The 15,975-nt window shown below is 40.2% G+C and overlaps 1 protein-coding gene and 2 long non-coding RNA genes across 5 annotated transcripts in view; all 3 read left to right on the top strand.

The window, feature by feature from the left end:
* LOC146479723 (uncharacterized) overlaps nt 1-15,975 on the top strand; it is a 199,417-nt gene that overhangs the window by 6,334 nt on the left and 177,108 nt on the right. The window contains exon 1 of one of the 3 annotated variants that reach the window (XR_014864887.1): nt 13,067-13,124. The exons of the other annotated variants lie outside the window; for them this stretch is intronic. This is a non-coding gene — a long non-coding RNA (uncharacterized LOC146479723). Of the gene's footprint in view, nt 1-13,066; nt 13,125-15,975 lie in introns of those variants that run through there. 3 annotated transcript variants of the gene reach the window in all.
* The window catches only part of LOC146479738 (uncharacterized), a 40,356-nt gene that overhangs the window by 4,831 nt on the left and 19,550 nt on the right, over nt 1-15,975 (top strand). The window contains exon 2 of the long non-coding RNA XR_014864895.1: nt 15,303-15,410. This is a non-coding gene — a long non-coding RNA (uncharacterized LOC146479738). The remainder of the gene's footprint in view (nt 1-15,302; nt 15,411-15,975) is intronic.
* Nucleotides 3,906-4,430, top strand: LOC146479740 (uncharacterized). Its single transcript, XM_085110553.1, has one exon. The coding sequence runs from the start codon at nt 4,056-4,058 to the stop codon at nt 4,428-4,430; it is 375 nt and encodes a 124-aa protein (XP_084966679.1). The 5' UTR covers nt 3,906-4,055.

Below are 15,975 nucleotides of genomic sequence, written 5' to 3'. Positions count from 1 at the left end.
GCGCACTGTATCACGCCATCGCACCAATCTTGTACCCAGAGTCTTCAGGCTTTTTGGTCAGCGGGGCAACGCCGGGAAGACTCTGGGGACATCGAATTTTATTACTGCAGGATTTCTGCGGTAAAACAACGAAAACCGTTACGGAACAGCCAATCAAACAAATTGAATTTTTTCGATGTCCCCAGAGTCTTCCCGGCGTTCCCCCGCTGACCAAAAAGCCTGAAGACTCTGGGTACGAGATTGCCATCGCACATGCTTTTCAGATTTATTGTGTTGAAACGAGTTTACTAAATAAAGACCAGTAATTTCATTGGCGACGAGGATAAAACGAAGAGAAACGAGGAGAAAACAGTAGCAAAAGAAGAAGAAGAAGCCCAGCAACAGTGGCTAGATGAAAGATTCCCTCGTTTAGAAGATATTTACGCGTAACTCGTTCGCACAACAGCAGAGAATCATGAGTGACAACGAAGAACATGAAGAACACCAAGCTCCCGCCGAACCAGCTCCAGTGCGGATTATTACGGAAACAAGAAACCTCGGAGCCTCACCATTCATTCCTGGGGACGACCAGATAAATACTGGTAAAGCATGGGACGATCGGATCGAAGAAATCGAACGAGAGTTCCGATATTTCAAGATTACGGATCCTATCGACAAGAAAGATGCGTTGATCATCCACGGAGGGAAAGAAATTGCCCGGCTTGAGAAGAGCCTCCCAAACCCAACCGATGCAATGAACAATTATGAGAAGCTGAGAAAGAAGCTAAATGATTACTTCACACCGAAGAAAAATAAACAATACGCAAGGTATTTATTCCTCAAGATGAAACCAACACACGGAGAAACAACCGTAGCTTATGCTGCTCGAGTGAGAGAGAAAGACAACGAGTGCGAATTCGGAACAAACTGCGACGACCGAATCCTGGAACACCTCATCCAAACGACGCACAATCGTACGCTAATTCAGAAAGCTATCAACAAGAAATGGAATTTGACAAAATTTCTCACCGAAGCTGCCCAAATGGAGGACACTTCACCTCAAGTAAGCGGCATGAACATTTCCGAAGATGTAAAGAAGTTGAGTAGACGACCCGGAGAATGGCAACCGCCCCGGAGCAGATCAGGTTACCAGAAGAAGCAACCCTGTGGATACTGTGGACAAGTAGGCACTCATCCAAAAGGGAAAAACTGTCCTGCATACGGAAAGAAATGTTCAAAATGCCAGAGATTCAACCACTTTGCAACATTGTGTAGAGCTGATACACCCAGGGACAGCAAGAAAGGCCAACAGCATAAACCTGAACTGGGAAAATCACACAATGACAAACAGCAGCGCCACATCAAACGAACCACTGAAGAGTCACCGGACAGCTCAACAAGCTCTGACGATGGGTTCTTCTGTCAAGCAGTTCGACATTTGAAGCAAGTCAAGAAGATTAAATCCGATGACAAGGATAGAACCCTGATAGTGAAGATAGACGATGTCGATGTAGAAGTAGAGCCTGATAGCGGAGCGGAAGTCAATGTTTTGGACGAACATCAATTCAAAGCACTGACAAACCGTGCCAGTACAAAACCAACACTAGCATCCAGCAGAACAAAGCTGGACACTTTACAGAGTGAATTGTCTCTGAAAGGAGAGTTTACAGCGACAATCAGGAACAAAACTTGTGGAACTGTTTTAAGATTTATTGTAGTCAAAGGAAGAATCAACTCCCCTCCTCTCATCGGCAAAGACACCCTGCAAGAACTCGGGATGTTGCAAATCAGGGAAGATGGAACATTCGCTGAGAAGAACGACCTAAGAATCCAAGAAGAAATGTCAGACATCAAAGCTGTTAAGGAAGATGAAGTTCCGAGTCCCGAAATCAAAGACATTGCTGACAGATACAGCCACGTTTTCCAGGGCATCGGAAAGATTAGAGACAACAAGAATGGTCAAGATTTCTATGCAAAGTCCAGCATGAGACCAGAGGCAGTACCAGTAGCTCAGAAGCCAAGACCAGTTGCATACTACCTGCAAGAGTCACTCAAGAAATTGTTGGAGCAGTGCTTAGAAGAAGAGATATTTGAAGAGGTACCTGAAGGGGAACCAGTGACATGGTGTTCACCACAAGTGGTCCAGCCAAAGCCAAAGCTCAGTGAACTAGACAAAGAAGACCTGGAACCACACATGATCAGAGCCAGCGTGGACCTCAGGATACCCAACCAGTTCATGGAAAGAAACAGGATAACCCAAAGCACTGTAGTGGAAGATTTCATGTACAAGTTCCATAACTGCACTGTCTTCTCCAAGCTCGATATGAAGCAAGGATATCACCAACTCCTACTTGACCCAGAATCCAGGAAGATCGCTACCTTCAGCACCCCGTGGGGGAACATGAGGCCAAAGCGTCTAATCTTCGGAGCAAAGTTGTCACAAGACATCTTTGACGAAGCAATCTACAAGATCTTTGGGGACATTCCGAGATGCCTAAACCAGCGAGACGACATCCTGTTAGGCGGAACAGACCCTTGAAGAACACAACAAGACACTAGAGACTGTTCTACAGAGAGCCTCAGATTTTGGCATCACGTTAAACCCTGATAAGTGCCAATTCGGTGAAGAGGAGATTGACTTCTACGGACACCGATTCACAAAGAACGGACTGAAGCCAAACCCAGACAAAGTCAGAGCTGCAAAAGAAGCCAGCCCACCAGAGTCAAAAGAGGCTGTGCGTAGCTTCGTAGGGTTGACAGGATACCTGTCAAAGTTTATCCCAAGATACTCATCACTGACTGCACCATTGAGAGAACTGACCCACAAGGACACAAGGTTCAAATGGGGTACAGAAGAACAAGAAGCATTTGAGAAGTTCAAAGCAAGCATTACAAGCGAGAGTACTATGGCTTACTTCAACCCATCTAGACCAATTAGTATGGGAGTAGAAGCAAGCTATCACGAAGGACTCTCAGCTGGACTATTCCAGGAGACAGACAGGGGTCTTCAACCAGTCCATTACATCAGCCGCACCAGGACCGACACTGAGAAGAGGTATAGCCAGACGGAGAAAGACTCCCTCTCAGTTCATTGGGCCAAGAACAGATTCAGCATTTACCTACTTGGTGCACCAAGATTCAAGATCATCACTGCGCACAAACCGCTACTCCCACTATTTAACAAAGCAAACATGAAGCTCCCTCCGCGGATCGAGAAATGGGTGATGGGAATGCAAGATGTCGACTTCGAGCTGATCTATGAACCAGGCAAGGACGAGAAAGATCCACTTGACTTCCTTTCAAGACATCCATTACCAGAAACAGGCAGAGATGCTGTGGAAAGAGTAATCAAGCATGTTGTCAATGCAGAATACGTAGTTGTTATGGATCAAATCAAGGAAGAAACTCAGAAAGACAACCAACTCCAGAAACTGTCTGCTAGAATACAAACGGGTGACTGGGAACGACACAAGGAGGACCCAGACATAATGCCGTTCTACGGAGTGCGACATGAGCTTTATGCAGTGGATGACCTGATGTTCAGAATGGACAGAATCATCATTCCCACAAACCTTCAGAGAAGAGTCATCAAAGCAGCCCACCACTTGGGACATATGGGGATGACAAAGACGAAACAAATGCTTAGAGAGAAATATTGGTGGCCGACCATGAACAGTATGGTAGAACAGGCCATTAACAAGTGCTATGACTGCCAGGTGACTACGAGACAACACCGAACAGAACCAATCAAGAGCACAGAAATACCGAAGAAACCTTGGGACGTTGTAGCCGTAGACTTCGGAGGACCGTACCCTGACGGCCACTACAACCTGCTAGCCATAGACAAAAGAACAAGGTACCCTGAAGTCTCGAGGACACACTCAACAGCTTTCCGACCCACCAAGGACAGGCTGTAAACCATATTCGCCACCCATGGCACCCCAAGACAGCTAGAATCAGACAACGGACCACCGTTCAATTCCAAAGAATTAGCAGAGTTTGCCAAGACAGAAGGATTCCACCACCATCGTGTGACCCCAGAGCATGCTCGTGCAAATGGCGAAGCTGAACGTTTCATGAAGCTCCTCAACAAGACAGAACAGATTGCTCACCTTCAAGGCGGGGATAGCAATGCTGCCATTCAGGAAATGTTGACAGGCTATCGCTCCACCCCACATCCTGCTACAGGAGTAACACCATATGAAGACTTGATGTACAGACAAGTGAGGACCAAGCTAGACCATCAGACTAGAGAGAGCAACCATGAAAACGCTCGTGACTCAGCTGTCAACAAAAGGGATAAAGAGTATAAACAGAGGACCAAACAGAATGCTCAGAGCAAGAACACTAAACAGCATAACTTCACCATTGGAGATCACGTTCTACTAAAGCAAAAGAAGACAAATAAGTGGTCAACAGCTTTTGAACCGGCATTCTACACCATAACCTAAATTGACGGTTCAAGTATAGCAGCTAGGAGGATCACAGATGGACGGGACGTGTACCGTGATGCAAGCCAATTCAAGCTTGCAAATGCACTGATCGAGAACGACCCTGACGAGGAGTTTGTAGACAAGGAAGGAGAATCAGATTCTGAGGAATGGAGACAGCAAATTCTTTAAAATGTCAGCCCTCAACCAGATCCGGGAAAGACGGTACCTGACAAAAACCAACTAGCCGAGAGTAACAACAGCAACGGGGCACAGCTGAGCAATTCACCAAAGACACCAGTACCCGAAGCCAGACCCAAGCGCAACCGACAGCGACCAACTTATTTGAAGGACTATGTTTGAGTTCAAACATTGAACGTTTCCATCGATTGAACATTTGAACACTGATTGAACATTTGAACATTGAGCATTTCCGTCAAGTGGATTTTGAACATTTTCATTGAACAGTGGACATTCTCCATTGTCCTTATTTCCAGTTGAGTTATCAGCCAAGAACATTTGACAGTTTTCTATAGGAACTTAGTTAAGAAAGGGACTATCCCAGAAAAAGGGAGAAATGTAATATCCAGTCCAGTCCAATCCGGAAAGTACATAGCTTGCGCATGCGTAGTGCGCACTGTATCACGCCATCGCACATGCTTTTCAGATTTACTGTGTTGAAACGAGTACTAAATAAAGACCAGTTATTTCAGGTACGGCGGGTTGTTGTTGTTTTGTTTTGTTTTTTTCAATTGTAATTATGATATTAATGACTATTCATTTAGTTCCGATTTTACACTCAACTTCTACCATAATAATTTTGCTTCAACAAAAGATTGGGTTAATATAATATGAAATAACAAAGACATTCCACAAAAACTACTTTGAGGGTGGAGTGGTCTTTGTGCATGATTTGTTATTTCATTTGAATAATACGGACTCTTTTAAGATTCAATTCAATTCAATTCAATTCGTTTATTTTGTCATTAACCAAAAAATACAACATAAATACATTATAGACGACACACAATATTCTTACTATTACAATGTTCATACTTAACTATTTACAATATTAAATGTGTTAAAGGCTAGGAAGCCGGGGCCTTATTAACTATATGCTTCCTATAGGCTAACTAAGATCATTGAGAATAAAAAAAATAAAACCAATTTCTTAATTTGGACAGGTCTTCGACACTTTGTACCAAAACATTTAAAAGAAAGTAATGTTCAATCAACATCTCTCTGTTCATTTATTATTGAAGGTAATGTCTTTGACGTGACAAAAAAGAAACCAAAACATTTCTACTCATTATTACTGAACAAAAAGGCGCAACTACCTTGGCCAGAAAGTTGCAAAATGAATTCAATTTCACGAGTGCTCAGCTACAACAAATGTTTAATTTACCTCATCAAGTAGCTCTTGAACCTTATGTGAAAGGCTTTCAGGTAATATATCAAACACGAGAAAGCATGTTTCATCAGATATCCAAACACTGAGAAGTAGGTTGAAAAAAAAGGGGCGCAAGATATGGCTTCTCAAATGATCAATAATTCTTGGAGAAATTCAAGGCTAAAGTTGGCAAAATTTTATGGTAATTAGGATCATTGAGTTGTTGAGTTGAGACCATTGGAGTAAAATTAAAAGGCTCAAAGACTTATTTGCAACTTAGATTTGTGTTTTTCAATTTCAAGGTGACTCTAATATAGCACAATAGGCTTCCCAGATATACTCTTCTTCTCTTTGTGACGCAGTATAGATGTAATATTTGGCAATAAGTAAACAGAGGTTCAAGCCAAGACGACGAGAGAGATCTCTAGTGAACCCGTATATTATTTCTTGTTCTGATAAGGTGATTGAATTTAGGGGTTTTCCTTTCCACCAGAGGAAAACTTGAGTCCACAAACTCTGTACAAAAGGGCACGTTACGAAAAGGTGTTTCAATGTTTGTTTCTCGTTACAAAGGTGGCATTGCTCTTTTTGAACAAGCGAATCCCTGAAAAGAGAGGCATTAGTGGGTAAAATATGATAAATGCTCTTAAACTGAACTGAAAGATAGCAAGTCTAATGTCTTTAGCAACTTTGAAGGGAATGCTGTAAGTAAGTCGCATCGATTCTTTGTCGAAGTTAGCCTTTTTCATCCTCCTCTCTGCTGTAGGTCTTTCGAATTTCTTTTGCACAAACATTTGGTTTGCAGCTTTGCAAGAAATTTTATCTGGAGAAATTTTGTTATTGTTATTTATGGAACTCGTTATAGGTCCGCTTTTACCCTTTAATAAATTAATCCATTCTTGAGGGATCGCGTGGCAAAGGCCATAATACTTCAGAAAGTTAGTCTTTAACTGAAATGTGGATACAAAGTCGTTAAAGGTTAAGAAAGAGTCGCCTTTGAAAATATCGCTGACTTTAGTAATTCGGTGTGAGTTTATTCGAATTCGGTGTAAGTTTACTTGTATTCGGTGCGACTTTCTAGAATTCGGTGTGACATTTTAGAATTCTGTGTGCTTTTCTAGAATTCGGTGTGACTTCGAGAATTCGGTGTGTACTTGTGTGCCACCGTAGGATTGTAAACGTAATCTTTGTAGCATAACTATTCAAATAAAAGCTAATGAGAAATACTTACAGTTTAAACAAACTGGAAAATCGGTTCATTGGTGATGACATGGATAATTGATGGATGGTTGCATCCTACTTCTTCGACGCCAATTACTTAACCAAAAAATCCTTTGTTAACCTTTTTCAGTTTGCAAACGAATATAGATTCTAAGTTCTCAACGTTAGGGGCAAATCGTGGCCGCTATTGTACAGTTATTTCCGCTCTGTTAGGCAGTGAAAGCGTCCTTGTTTCTGGATATGATCTGATAACAGCAGGTAGATATCTCTAAAAAAATGTTTATCTCATTGTTTCTAAACCTGTGCAAAGTTAACATTGTATAAGGGACGTCTTGGTCAACCATCTCATCAGTTAACTTGTGGTGAAGGTCGTTTTTAACTCGTAAATGCCAGCATGCGCAATGAACGAGTTATCGCGATATGGTTTTTTTTTTTGTCACTTGGTCGGTGGGTTGTTATCTTTCAGGCATGCGCAGTGAATGAGTTATCGTAATGTAGGGGAATTTCACTCGGACGCTGGTCGTAAACTTAAAAATTCTCCATTTTCGCGTTTTTGGAAGGAAAACACACCTTTTCGAGACGGTAAATCGAAAGAAGAACTTCTAAGGAATGCTTGACAGTTTCAACAGCGGAAAACAAGCATTAACGGTGAAGAAATTGTTCTTCGATTTGTGGTTTTATCAACCCGACGATGAGCGGGCGGATCTCAATGTTCGAGTTCTTGTAAGAATACAACACACAAAAAATTACAGGTTTGATTGCGAATTTGTGCTGAAATACTACTACACAAGCTTTTCCTGCCGCAAGCCCAACACCGGGGGAAGCTTATCGGAAAAATAAGAGACAAAAAAAAAATCAAAAGAGCTAGACTTAACTAGGATTATCAAACAGGTGGACCACGTATGGTTGACATTGAGACAATGAAAAAATCACTACGCTTGGATTGGATTGAAATTTCTTCTTAACTGTTCCTTTAGTATCCAGTTTTTAGCTATTCTTTCAAAGTTCTTGAAAGATATGGCAGAATTCTTCAGCGAACGTATAACTCTACCAGTACCTCTTGGGACACAATCTTTTTTGACCACGATGGCATTTTCGAAGTAATATGGTTCATCTTAAATGAGTTAACTATGTTTAGTTTAATCAAGTTGTTGACACTGTACCACAAACATTTCTTATAAACTGAACAAGAGACATGAAATTGCGTAAGTTTTTTGGCATATATTAGTGACCAAACTTCTCATGTGTAAGTTAATTACAACCTGGCGAAAGACATTTACAGCCTGCAATAGCAAGTAGTCTGGTCCCAAACGTTGTGTTACTTATAACTGGATCAGTGTTCTTTTCATCGGTTTGAATTATCTGGTGGGAAAATGGACTGTTACACGAAAGAATTTCACTTCGAACTGCGCACACATAGAATGTTCGTTGCGAAGAGAGAACTTTGGTAACGACTGTCTTCACTGCAGGGAACAACAGTCCTGGTCATTATTTTCTTGCTGTTATTCCTTTCCCTCAGATCATCTAGGCAATTTTGATATTAGGGCATTCACTGTAATCAAATATTCTATCGATTATCAGTCTTCTCAAAGGGCAGTGACTAAACACTTGTCTAAAGCCTGCTTATGTTGGTGTAACGGCATCAGTAACACAAATTAGTTCATTTATCTGTTCAACCTTAGTACCTCAGTCAGTGGAAATTCTAACTACTCCTTTGAAATATCCAAAATATCCCGTCAGCTACACCCTTTCATTTATTTCACGATAGTTATGTATACACAGAACAAGTATAAATAATTAACGGGGGAGTAAACCTTATTCTTGACCTTCTAGGTGTAAATTAAATTTAAATATCACGTTGAAGAACTTCTGAGCTAGTATCAGCAGTCAAAAAGATAACTATGGCTCTGCTCCCATTCAATATTTGTAATTTGATAATGGCTTGCTGCGGTAACGACTGTAGACAAAAAGGTTTTGATAGAGCTGGCAACGAGGGTCGTGATAATGATGCAGATGGCGATAGTGATTATGATGGTGATGTCATGGTGGTTGTGGTAGTAGTATTAGCGGCGGTAATGGTGATTGATTGGGGTGGTAATAAGCGGTTTTCAACTGACTGTCGCGTTTGGTTCAGTTTTGCTTTGCCATACACTGTGATTGGTTAACAAAACTCGCGCCACCTTGTCAACCAATCTGAGAAGCAGAAACCAAACCAATGGTGTTTCGCCAACACGCATTTTCCCGCGCTTTATGCCGTTTACATTCATTTGGCTATGAACTCTGATTGGCTCTTTTCGCTGTTTGCGTCTGCTGTGATTGGTCAGAGTTATTACTTGGGTTTTGGTTCTTCGACCTTCAATTGAAAACCGCTCCGATCTGCTCGGATCAACTCTGTTCCTTTCACACGGACAATCTCCTGTGATGGTTTCAAACAGTATCTGCGAAAAGGCTGCTCTCTAATGTAAGGAAATTGAGTTTTCAAGTCTTTGGGGATTTGGTAGTCGGTCTACTGGAGGAGACCTGCACCGTTTGCAACGTCTTACATGGATGGTCGAAAGACAAAAAAAGAACAACAGAACAATGATCCCAACGCTAAAAATTATGAAGCTGCAGGTTATCAGGGTCCAGTGAAAATGTAGAACTTTTGAAAGGTGCAGATATCATATTGGATAATCCTAACCGGTAGTCCGTGGGGGTATACCGTGGAGTAGTCTATCGAGGTAGTCCGATCCAAATATGACTTAAAATAGCCACCGAACCACCTGGAAACACAGAAGACAATATTTCAAGTGCTTTGCTTTGATATTATCCTTGGGCAGGTTTTTGTTGGGTGACCCTGATTTTAGAAATATGTATTGTTCTGTTTTCTCCGCGATTTTAAGATCATAATACAACATTGGAGTGAAATTGAAACTGTATTTACAGTACGGGACTTTTGCCGGAAAACGGTGACGTAAAAGCGTGCCATCGGTTACAGTCCAAATCGGAACATCATTTTTGAGCATTTTAGTGTGGATAAGTCAAAACGATAGGAAAACGCTAGTGTGGGTGAAAATATTTTGCTTCGTTTTCACTGAGATGAAAACGGGCACTTTTGAAAACGCGTTAGTGTGGATGTGGCCTTAATTGAGTAATTTTTTCACGTGTATTATTAATTAGGCCATGTACAAACTATACGGAACTGGATATTGTTGGTTTTATTGGTTTTGGACCACACCTTCCGATCGGTCCGTAAATTAAAGAGAAGAAAGAACTCGAGCAAACTTTCCCAAAACGAACTCAACGAACCAGGGATCATTTTAACAAACTTTTTACACTTATAGTTTACTGAATGGGCCTTGCTTTGATTTACGCACGCAAAAAAGAACTTCTAAATCATTTCTTTTAAAAAAGAACTCAATAAAGAAAAGAAAAAAAATTCAATAGTTATTGTCAAGAGACTCTTGTTATCGTTTACGTGCAAGATTTCTAAGAATGTTTATTGAACTCGTTTCTGTATGAGCGACAAATGTCAAAGATTTATCCCTTGCCGGGGCTGTAAAGAAGACTGGCTGTCCATAGATAAACAAGCACGTGAATGCTAGCATTGCTCGGCAAAGTTTGCCGACGAGAAAGAAAGAAAGAACCGCTAAGTGTATCAAGTATTCTGTATTATTTCGCCTCGTCATGTAGAGTAGGCTAAAGTATTGTATAAATGCGTTATTGAGTCAAGTATGAGGTCAGTGAGGTCAAGATGGCTGGATATTGACCAAGTTTTTTTTTTTTGCGTTTTCGTCTCGGTCCACAAAAACGCAAAAAAAGAGAACGAGGTCAATATCCAGCCATCTTGACCGAACAAGCTTGGTCAATAAAGGATTTATTAAATGGATTTATCTTCAAGTTAAAACTACAACAGCAAAACAAAACAGAACATGAAACTGTTCTGCTCGGAAAGAAATTCAGCTTCTTCATAGCCGGCCGGTGTAAGATTTATTTTATTTTTGGATTAGCATGTAATCATGGAAAACAAGGAATCCTTAATTATCTTAAGGCTTTAACTTTATAATGGCTTAAAGGGAGTATACAATTATTGAGTACGAAAAATTTAGATTTTCGCAAGTGCGGAAAGATGGCAAACTCGCCATTCTCAGCCGATCGCGCGGTGGCGTAAATAATAAACATTTTTACACAGTTTTCGTCCTCCAATCAACAATTCTTGAATGAAACAATACATTTTGAAATTATATGCAAACATAAGCCGAAAAATAGAACGGGTAAATCAGAAAACTGGGCGAAACTTTGATAAGATTTTCTTGTTTACAACAAGCAAGACGCAACTAAATTCAAAACATGAGCTTCTTCGGTGAACTTGAGAAAAACACTTTTCTGAACTGCTCTAAACACTTAACGCAACTTTCTGTAATTGTAAACCTAGAGAACTAATCAATTTAGTACTCGACGTGAGACATTAGTTTTACAAAATCAATCTATCGTCACACAGAGCAATTCACCGATACAACTCACATTCATTGTAGCTGAAACGAAATTTTCACTACACCAGGATGATTCTACATGTATTCTCTTTCCTTTCCTTTAGGTAAATGTTGACAGTTTACCGAACATTTTAGTAAGCATTTGCCCCCAGAACAACAAAAAAATCGAAGAAAAGATTGCATTGTTGCTCGGGATTAAACTTTCGATGCCAAGCGGACGGGCAACGGGTAAGCCCGCTCGGGTAGCCAATCACAGCGCAGGATTTGACTCATCTTGCCCGCTCGCGGCGCCAGCCATGTAATAAGTGAACTATTAAGTATATTGTGTTCAATCAAAGTACAGTGTTAGGTGATTAAAAAAAAAAAAGAAAGAAAGTACCGTGCAGCGCGCAAAACTGCTGAGGTCCATTTTGCATAAATTTAAAAGTTAACTGAACGGGCCCTGTTGTTTCTCATTTAATTATAACCTGGCGAAAGACATTTACAGCCTGCAATAGCAAGTAGTCTGGTCCTCCCCCCCCCCCCCCCCAAAAAAAAAAAAAAGAAAAAAAGAAAGAAAGAAAGAAAGAAAGAAAGTACCGTGCAGCGCGCAAAACTGCTGAGGTCCAATTTGCATAAATTTAAAAGTTAACTGAACGGGCCCTGTTGTTTACATACGCGCTGGGATGTTGGTATTTGCCCTGGCCAAGCCTGGACTTATTCAAGGACTTGTCCTGGAGGAGACACAGCGGCAAATGAGTGGGCATGCTCGTCACGCGTGAGCAATCTTATTATCTTATGCGTTTTCTTATGCTTTATCTTATGCAGCGAAACAGACTTCTAAAGTGATGACGTCATAAAAACTAAATTTATGGAATTATGGGATTTGTTAGCGTATTCGGAAAAAGCATGATGAACAATGCCTACTTGCCAAAAAATCAGCATCTTATTGCAATTTGGGAGCGAGATATTAGCTCTGTTATGCCCTGGTGACTCCATACAAATCCTTTTAAAAGAACTGAGACAAAATTAGAAGGATTTGTATAGAGTCATCACGGCATAACAAAATTAGAAGGATTTGTATGGAGTCATCACGGCATAACAGAGCTAATATCTCGCTCCCAAATTGCAATAAGATGCTGACTTTTGGCAAGTAGGATTTTTTCATCATGATCTTTCCGAATATACTAACAAATCCCATAATTTCAAAAATTCAAATATTTGTGACGTCACACTTTAGAACTCCAGATCTATGGCGGCATTTTTAAAATTCCCATTGTTTGTTAGCTTTTGTTTTCGTTTCTCGGGATAAGCCCAAATCAAAATAGATAAGGTTGCCGTTTTTAGGAAAGGTTCCTTCGAACTTCCTCCATCACATATCTTATTCAACCAAAAAAATATTGTGGTAACGTGTGTGAATTTGGCGATTGAAGTGGAGCATGGGAGCATTCGTAACCGATTCTCGCTCGAATCTGCAGAGCATGCGCACTCATTTTGCCGCTGTCCTGTAGCCGTTCTGGAACGCATGCGCTGGAGTGTGCATGCAGGCGAGGTTGACAAAACGACGTGCTATCCCATTGCGGGATATTACGGGAAGTCCAAAACCTCGAATAGAAATAGAGGGAGGAATCTAGAAGAGCCTTTGTTAACTGAGTAAGTTTGCAGACGTTTTATTCAATAGTAGCTACCTCAACATTGCCAGAACATGCTCACAAAACTCTCATCTTTTATTTTCGCCTTCAACAGTCACATGCATGTCAAATGAAAACTGTTTACACATTTCCCTCAAAGGTTAGGCTCACACTTCAGTCTACTCCTTAGTTAGTGTTCGCTTTGTACTTTTTTCCATGTAAGCTTAGTCTTATTTAAAACTTTGGTGGGTTATTTATGCCATCAATCTGTGACATAAGCTACCGATTGTTGTGCGCATTTAGCCCTGAAGACTCCAGCTAATTACGATTACTTGAGTTCCCAGTTTCGGTTTGCACTATTTATTAGTGTTTTTAGGTTTAGGTCAGTTTCGAATTAATTCTTAAATTATCAAGAAACTAAGCTCAAGTAGCAAGCTTGTAAATGTAGGCCAAAGCTCATGTCGATTTTTATAGTTGAGAAGCGACCTAAATGGCATTGCTGCGAATCGACACTTTACATTTGTTTGTGGCGAAACTACCAGTGACCGTATTGTCGAAGGGTTGAGGGCCTTTCTTGCGGAAGTTCGTTTTAAAAACGCTTTTAGTGGTGCATATCAAAAGTAAGGTTAATACAAGCTAAATCCGTGAAAGCATGTTAAATGTTTTTATACAGAAGTCGAAGGAAAGATAACCAAAGCGTGTTAGGGATTTTCATTTTTATCCTAATAAATTTCCGTGACTCATTTATGGTTGATGTTTAGTTCTTTTTTGAACTTTTTTTAGTAGGTACTAAAACTGTGCTATTCGTCTCCAAGCATTTGCGTACTTAAATTGTAATCATTGACAGGAGTAAATGAGTTAAAATTCATAATTTCCGTGCTATAATTATTATCTCACTGTCTAAGTACATACTAAAACAACTATTCACCTCTGGCCACCAACACTGAGGTGAATAGTTGTTAACCAATCCTTGAAGGACCTCTTAGAGGATAAATAATTACAGCAGACAAACAAACAAACACAACATACACACAGGTCATGATCATAACGACTTAAATTATTCTTCTAGAGTTACGACAGCTGGTGTTCTATTTAATTCTATGGTTTATCTAACTTGAGCTAATGTGTGATGTACCATACAATGGAATTGTTTACTTTGCATGAAATGTCTAATCCACTGTTTTTGAGCGCCACTCAGCTTACGAAGGGTAGATGTTTAATGCACAAGTTGCAGCACAAATTCTTTGCATAGATGAAAACTAGACTTACAAAATGTAGCATCTTGTGAGCCCCAGCAACCCCAACCAAAGTTTTACTATACCATGTTTGCGCTTTGCATCTATGCCATAGGTGAAGTCATTAAGATGGAAACAGTTACATTCTTAAAACGGGTGGACCCAGGATTTTAGGAACAGGCGTCATTTGACAATGTAGAAAATTTGACACCGTAAAAGCAGGTTGTAAGATAAGACAACTGATGAATTTCTTATAGTGGGATTACAGGGTGAGGTGACCACATAGCTGCAGGTTTTTTTGGGCATTTTTCCTATCTGGTAGACTCAAAATGCTTTTGTATTGCAGAACTTAATGATCTCGTCATGAAACAGTAATCTTAAGACGCATTCTTTTTAAGAATTTCACATATTTTTTTCCTATCAGAACTGCCACATTTCCCCAAGTTAATTAATTAACTTAATACTAATTAAACTCTATCTTGTCATCTCTAACCTCCCCAGTCACCCCTAGTTTAAAGTGACCCTGTTTTTGTTACCTTTTCTTTAGTGTGACATCTTTTTATTTTTTGTGGCAGTCTGGTAATATCTTAGATTAACTTGACTGTGATGGCTTGTTATAAAATTAATAAGGTCATCCAGGCACCCACTCTTATATCTACATGTATACTGTATATTACACAATACTGTTGTGACAAATTATGTGACAATAATAATAATAATAATAATAATAATAATAATAATAATAATAATAATAATAATAATAATAATAATAATAATAATATTTGCTCGGACTTCACACAACCCTGTACATCTGTACATGTAATGACAGGTTCATGTAATGTACATGTACATGTGTACATTGTTACATTTGCTCACTGCAGTATCTATCTCTAAAGCCCAGTGGTTGCAGTCCAGGAAAGATTCAACTGTAATTTTGTTTACTGTGATCTGTTTTTGTTTTTTAGTGGTTTTGTGGAGGCATCATAGAACTACGCATGAAAGATGGTAGCTTACCAAGCAATTAGTATTGATCTGAATTGAACAGGACAGATGGAGCAGCAATCTACTACTAGGTTAGTTCATTGACATGATTATACTTGGGGTTTTTTGTTAACCACTGACCGGTTAGCTTAGTTGGTAGAGTACCAGACTGCCGCGCGCAAGGTCGTGGGTTCAAAACCCGGCCGGACCACCACTCAGGGTCTTTAAATAACCGAGGAGAAAGTGCTGCCTTTGTAATCAAATGACCAGACTTTCTAGTCTTCTCGGATAAGGACAATAAACCGTAGGTCCCATCTCACAACCCTTGTTCATAATAATTCGTTAAAGAACCCACTCACTGTTCGTAAAGAGTAGGGAACGCACAGTTCCCAGTGTTGTGGTCTGGTCTTTGTATATATTGGTCTGGGAGGGTGGGGTGAGATCACATATGGACTGAGGCGGCAGCCAGAGGCCCTTTGTATATAATGACATCCGATCTCACCCTCTGGATATGATTGGTTATTGACTGTAAAGTCACACGTATGTTGTGACTGATTTAATAAAGACTTCTATAATATTTTCCTTAAGACATTTTTATGTTTATCAGTAGATCACACATACGCTGTACACGTAGCTTGAAATTTAATAAATGTTATG

This window comes from Pavona decussata, unplaced genomic scaffold, assembly GCF_977016875.1.
Source record: "Pavona decussata unplaced genomic scaffold, jaPavDecu1.1 SCAFFOLD_58, whole genome shotgun sequence".
Classification (NCBI taxonomy): domain Eukaryota; kingdom Metazoa; phylum Cnidaria; class Anthozoa; order Scleractinia; family Agariciidae; genus Pavona; species Pavona decussata.
The sequence above is the reverse complement of the archived record's forward strand: the minus strand, read 5'-3'. Positions and strand labels throughout refer to the sequence as shown.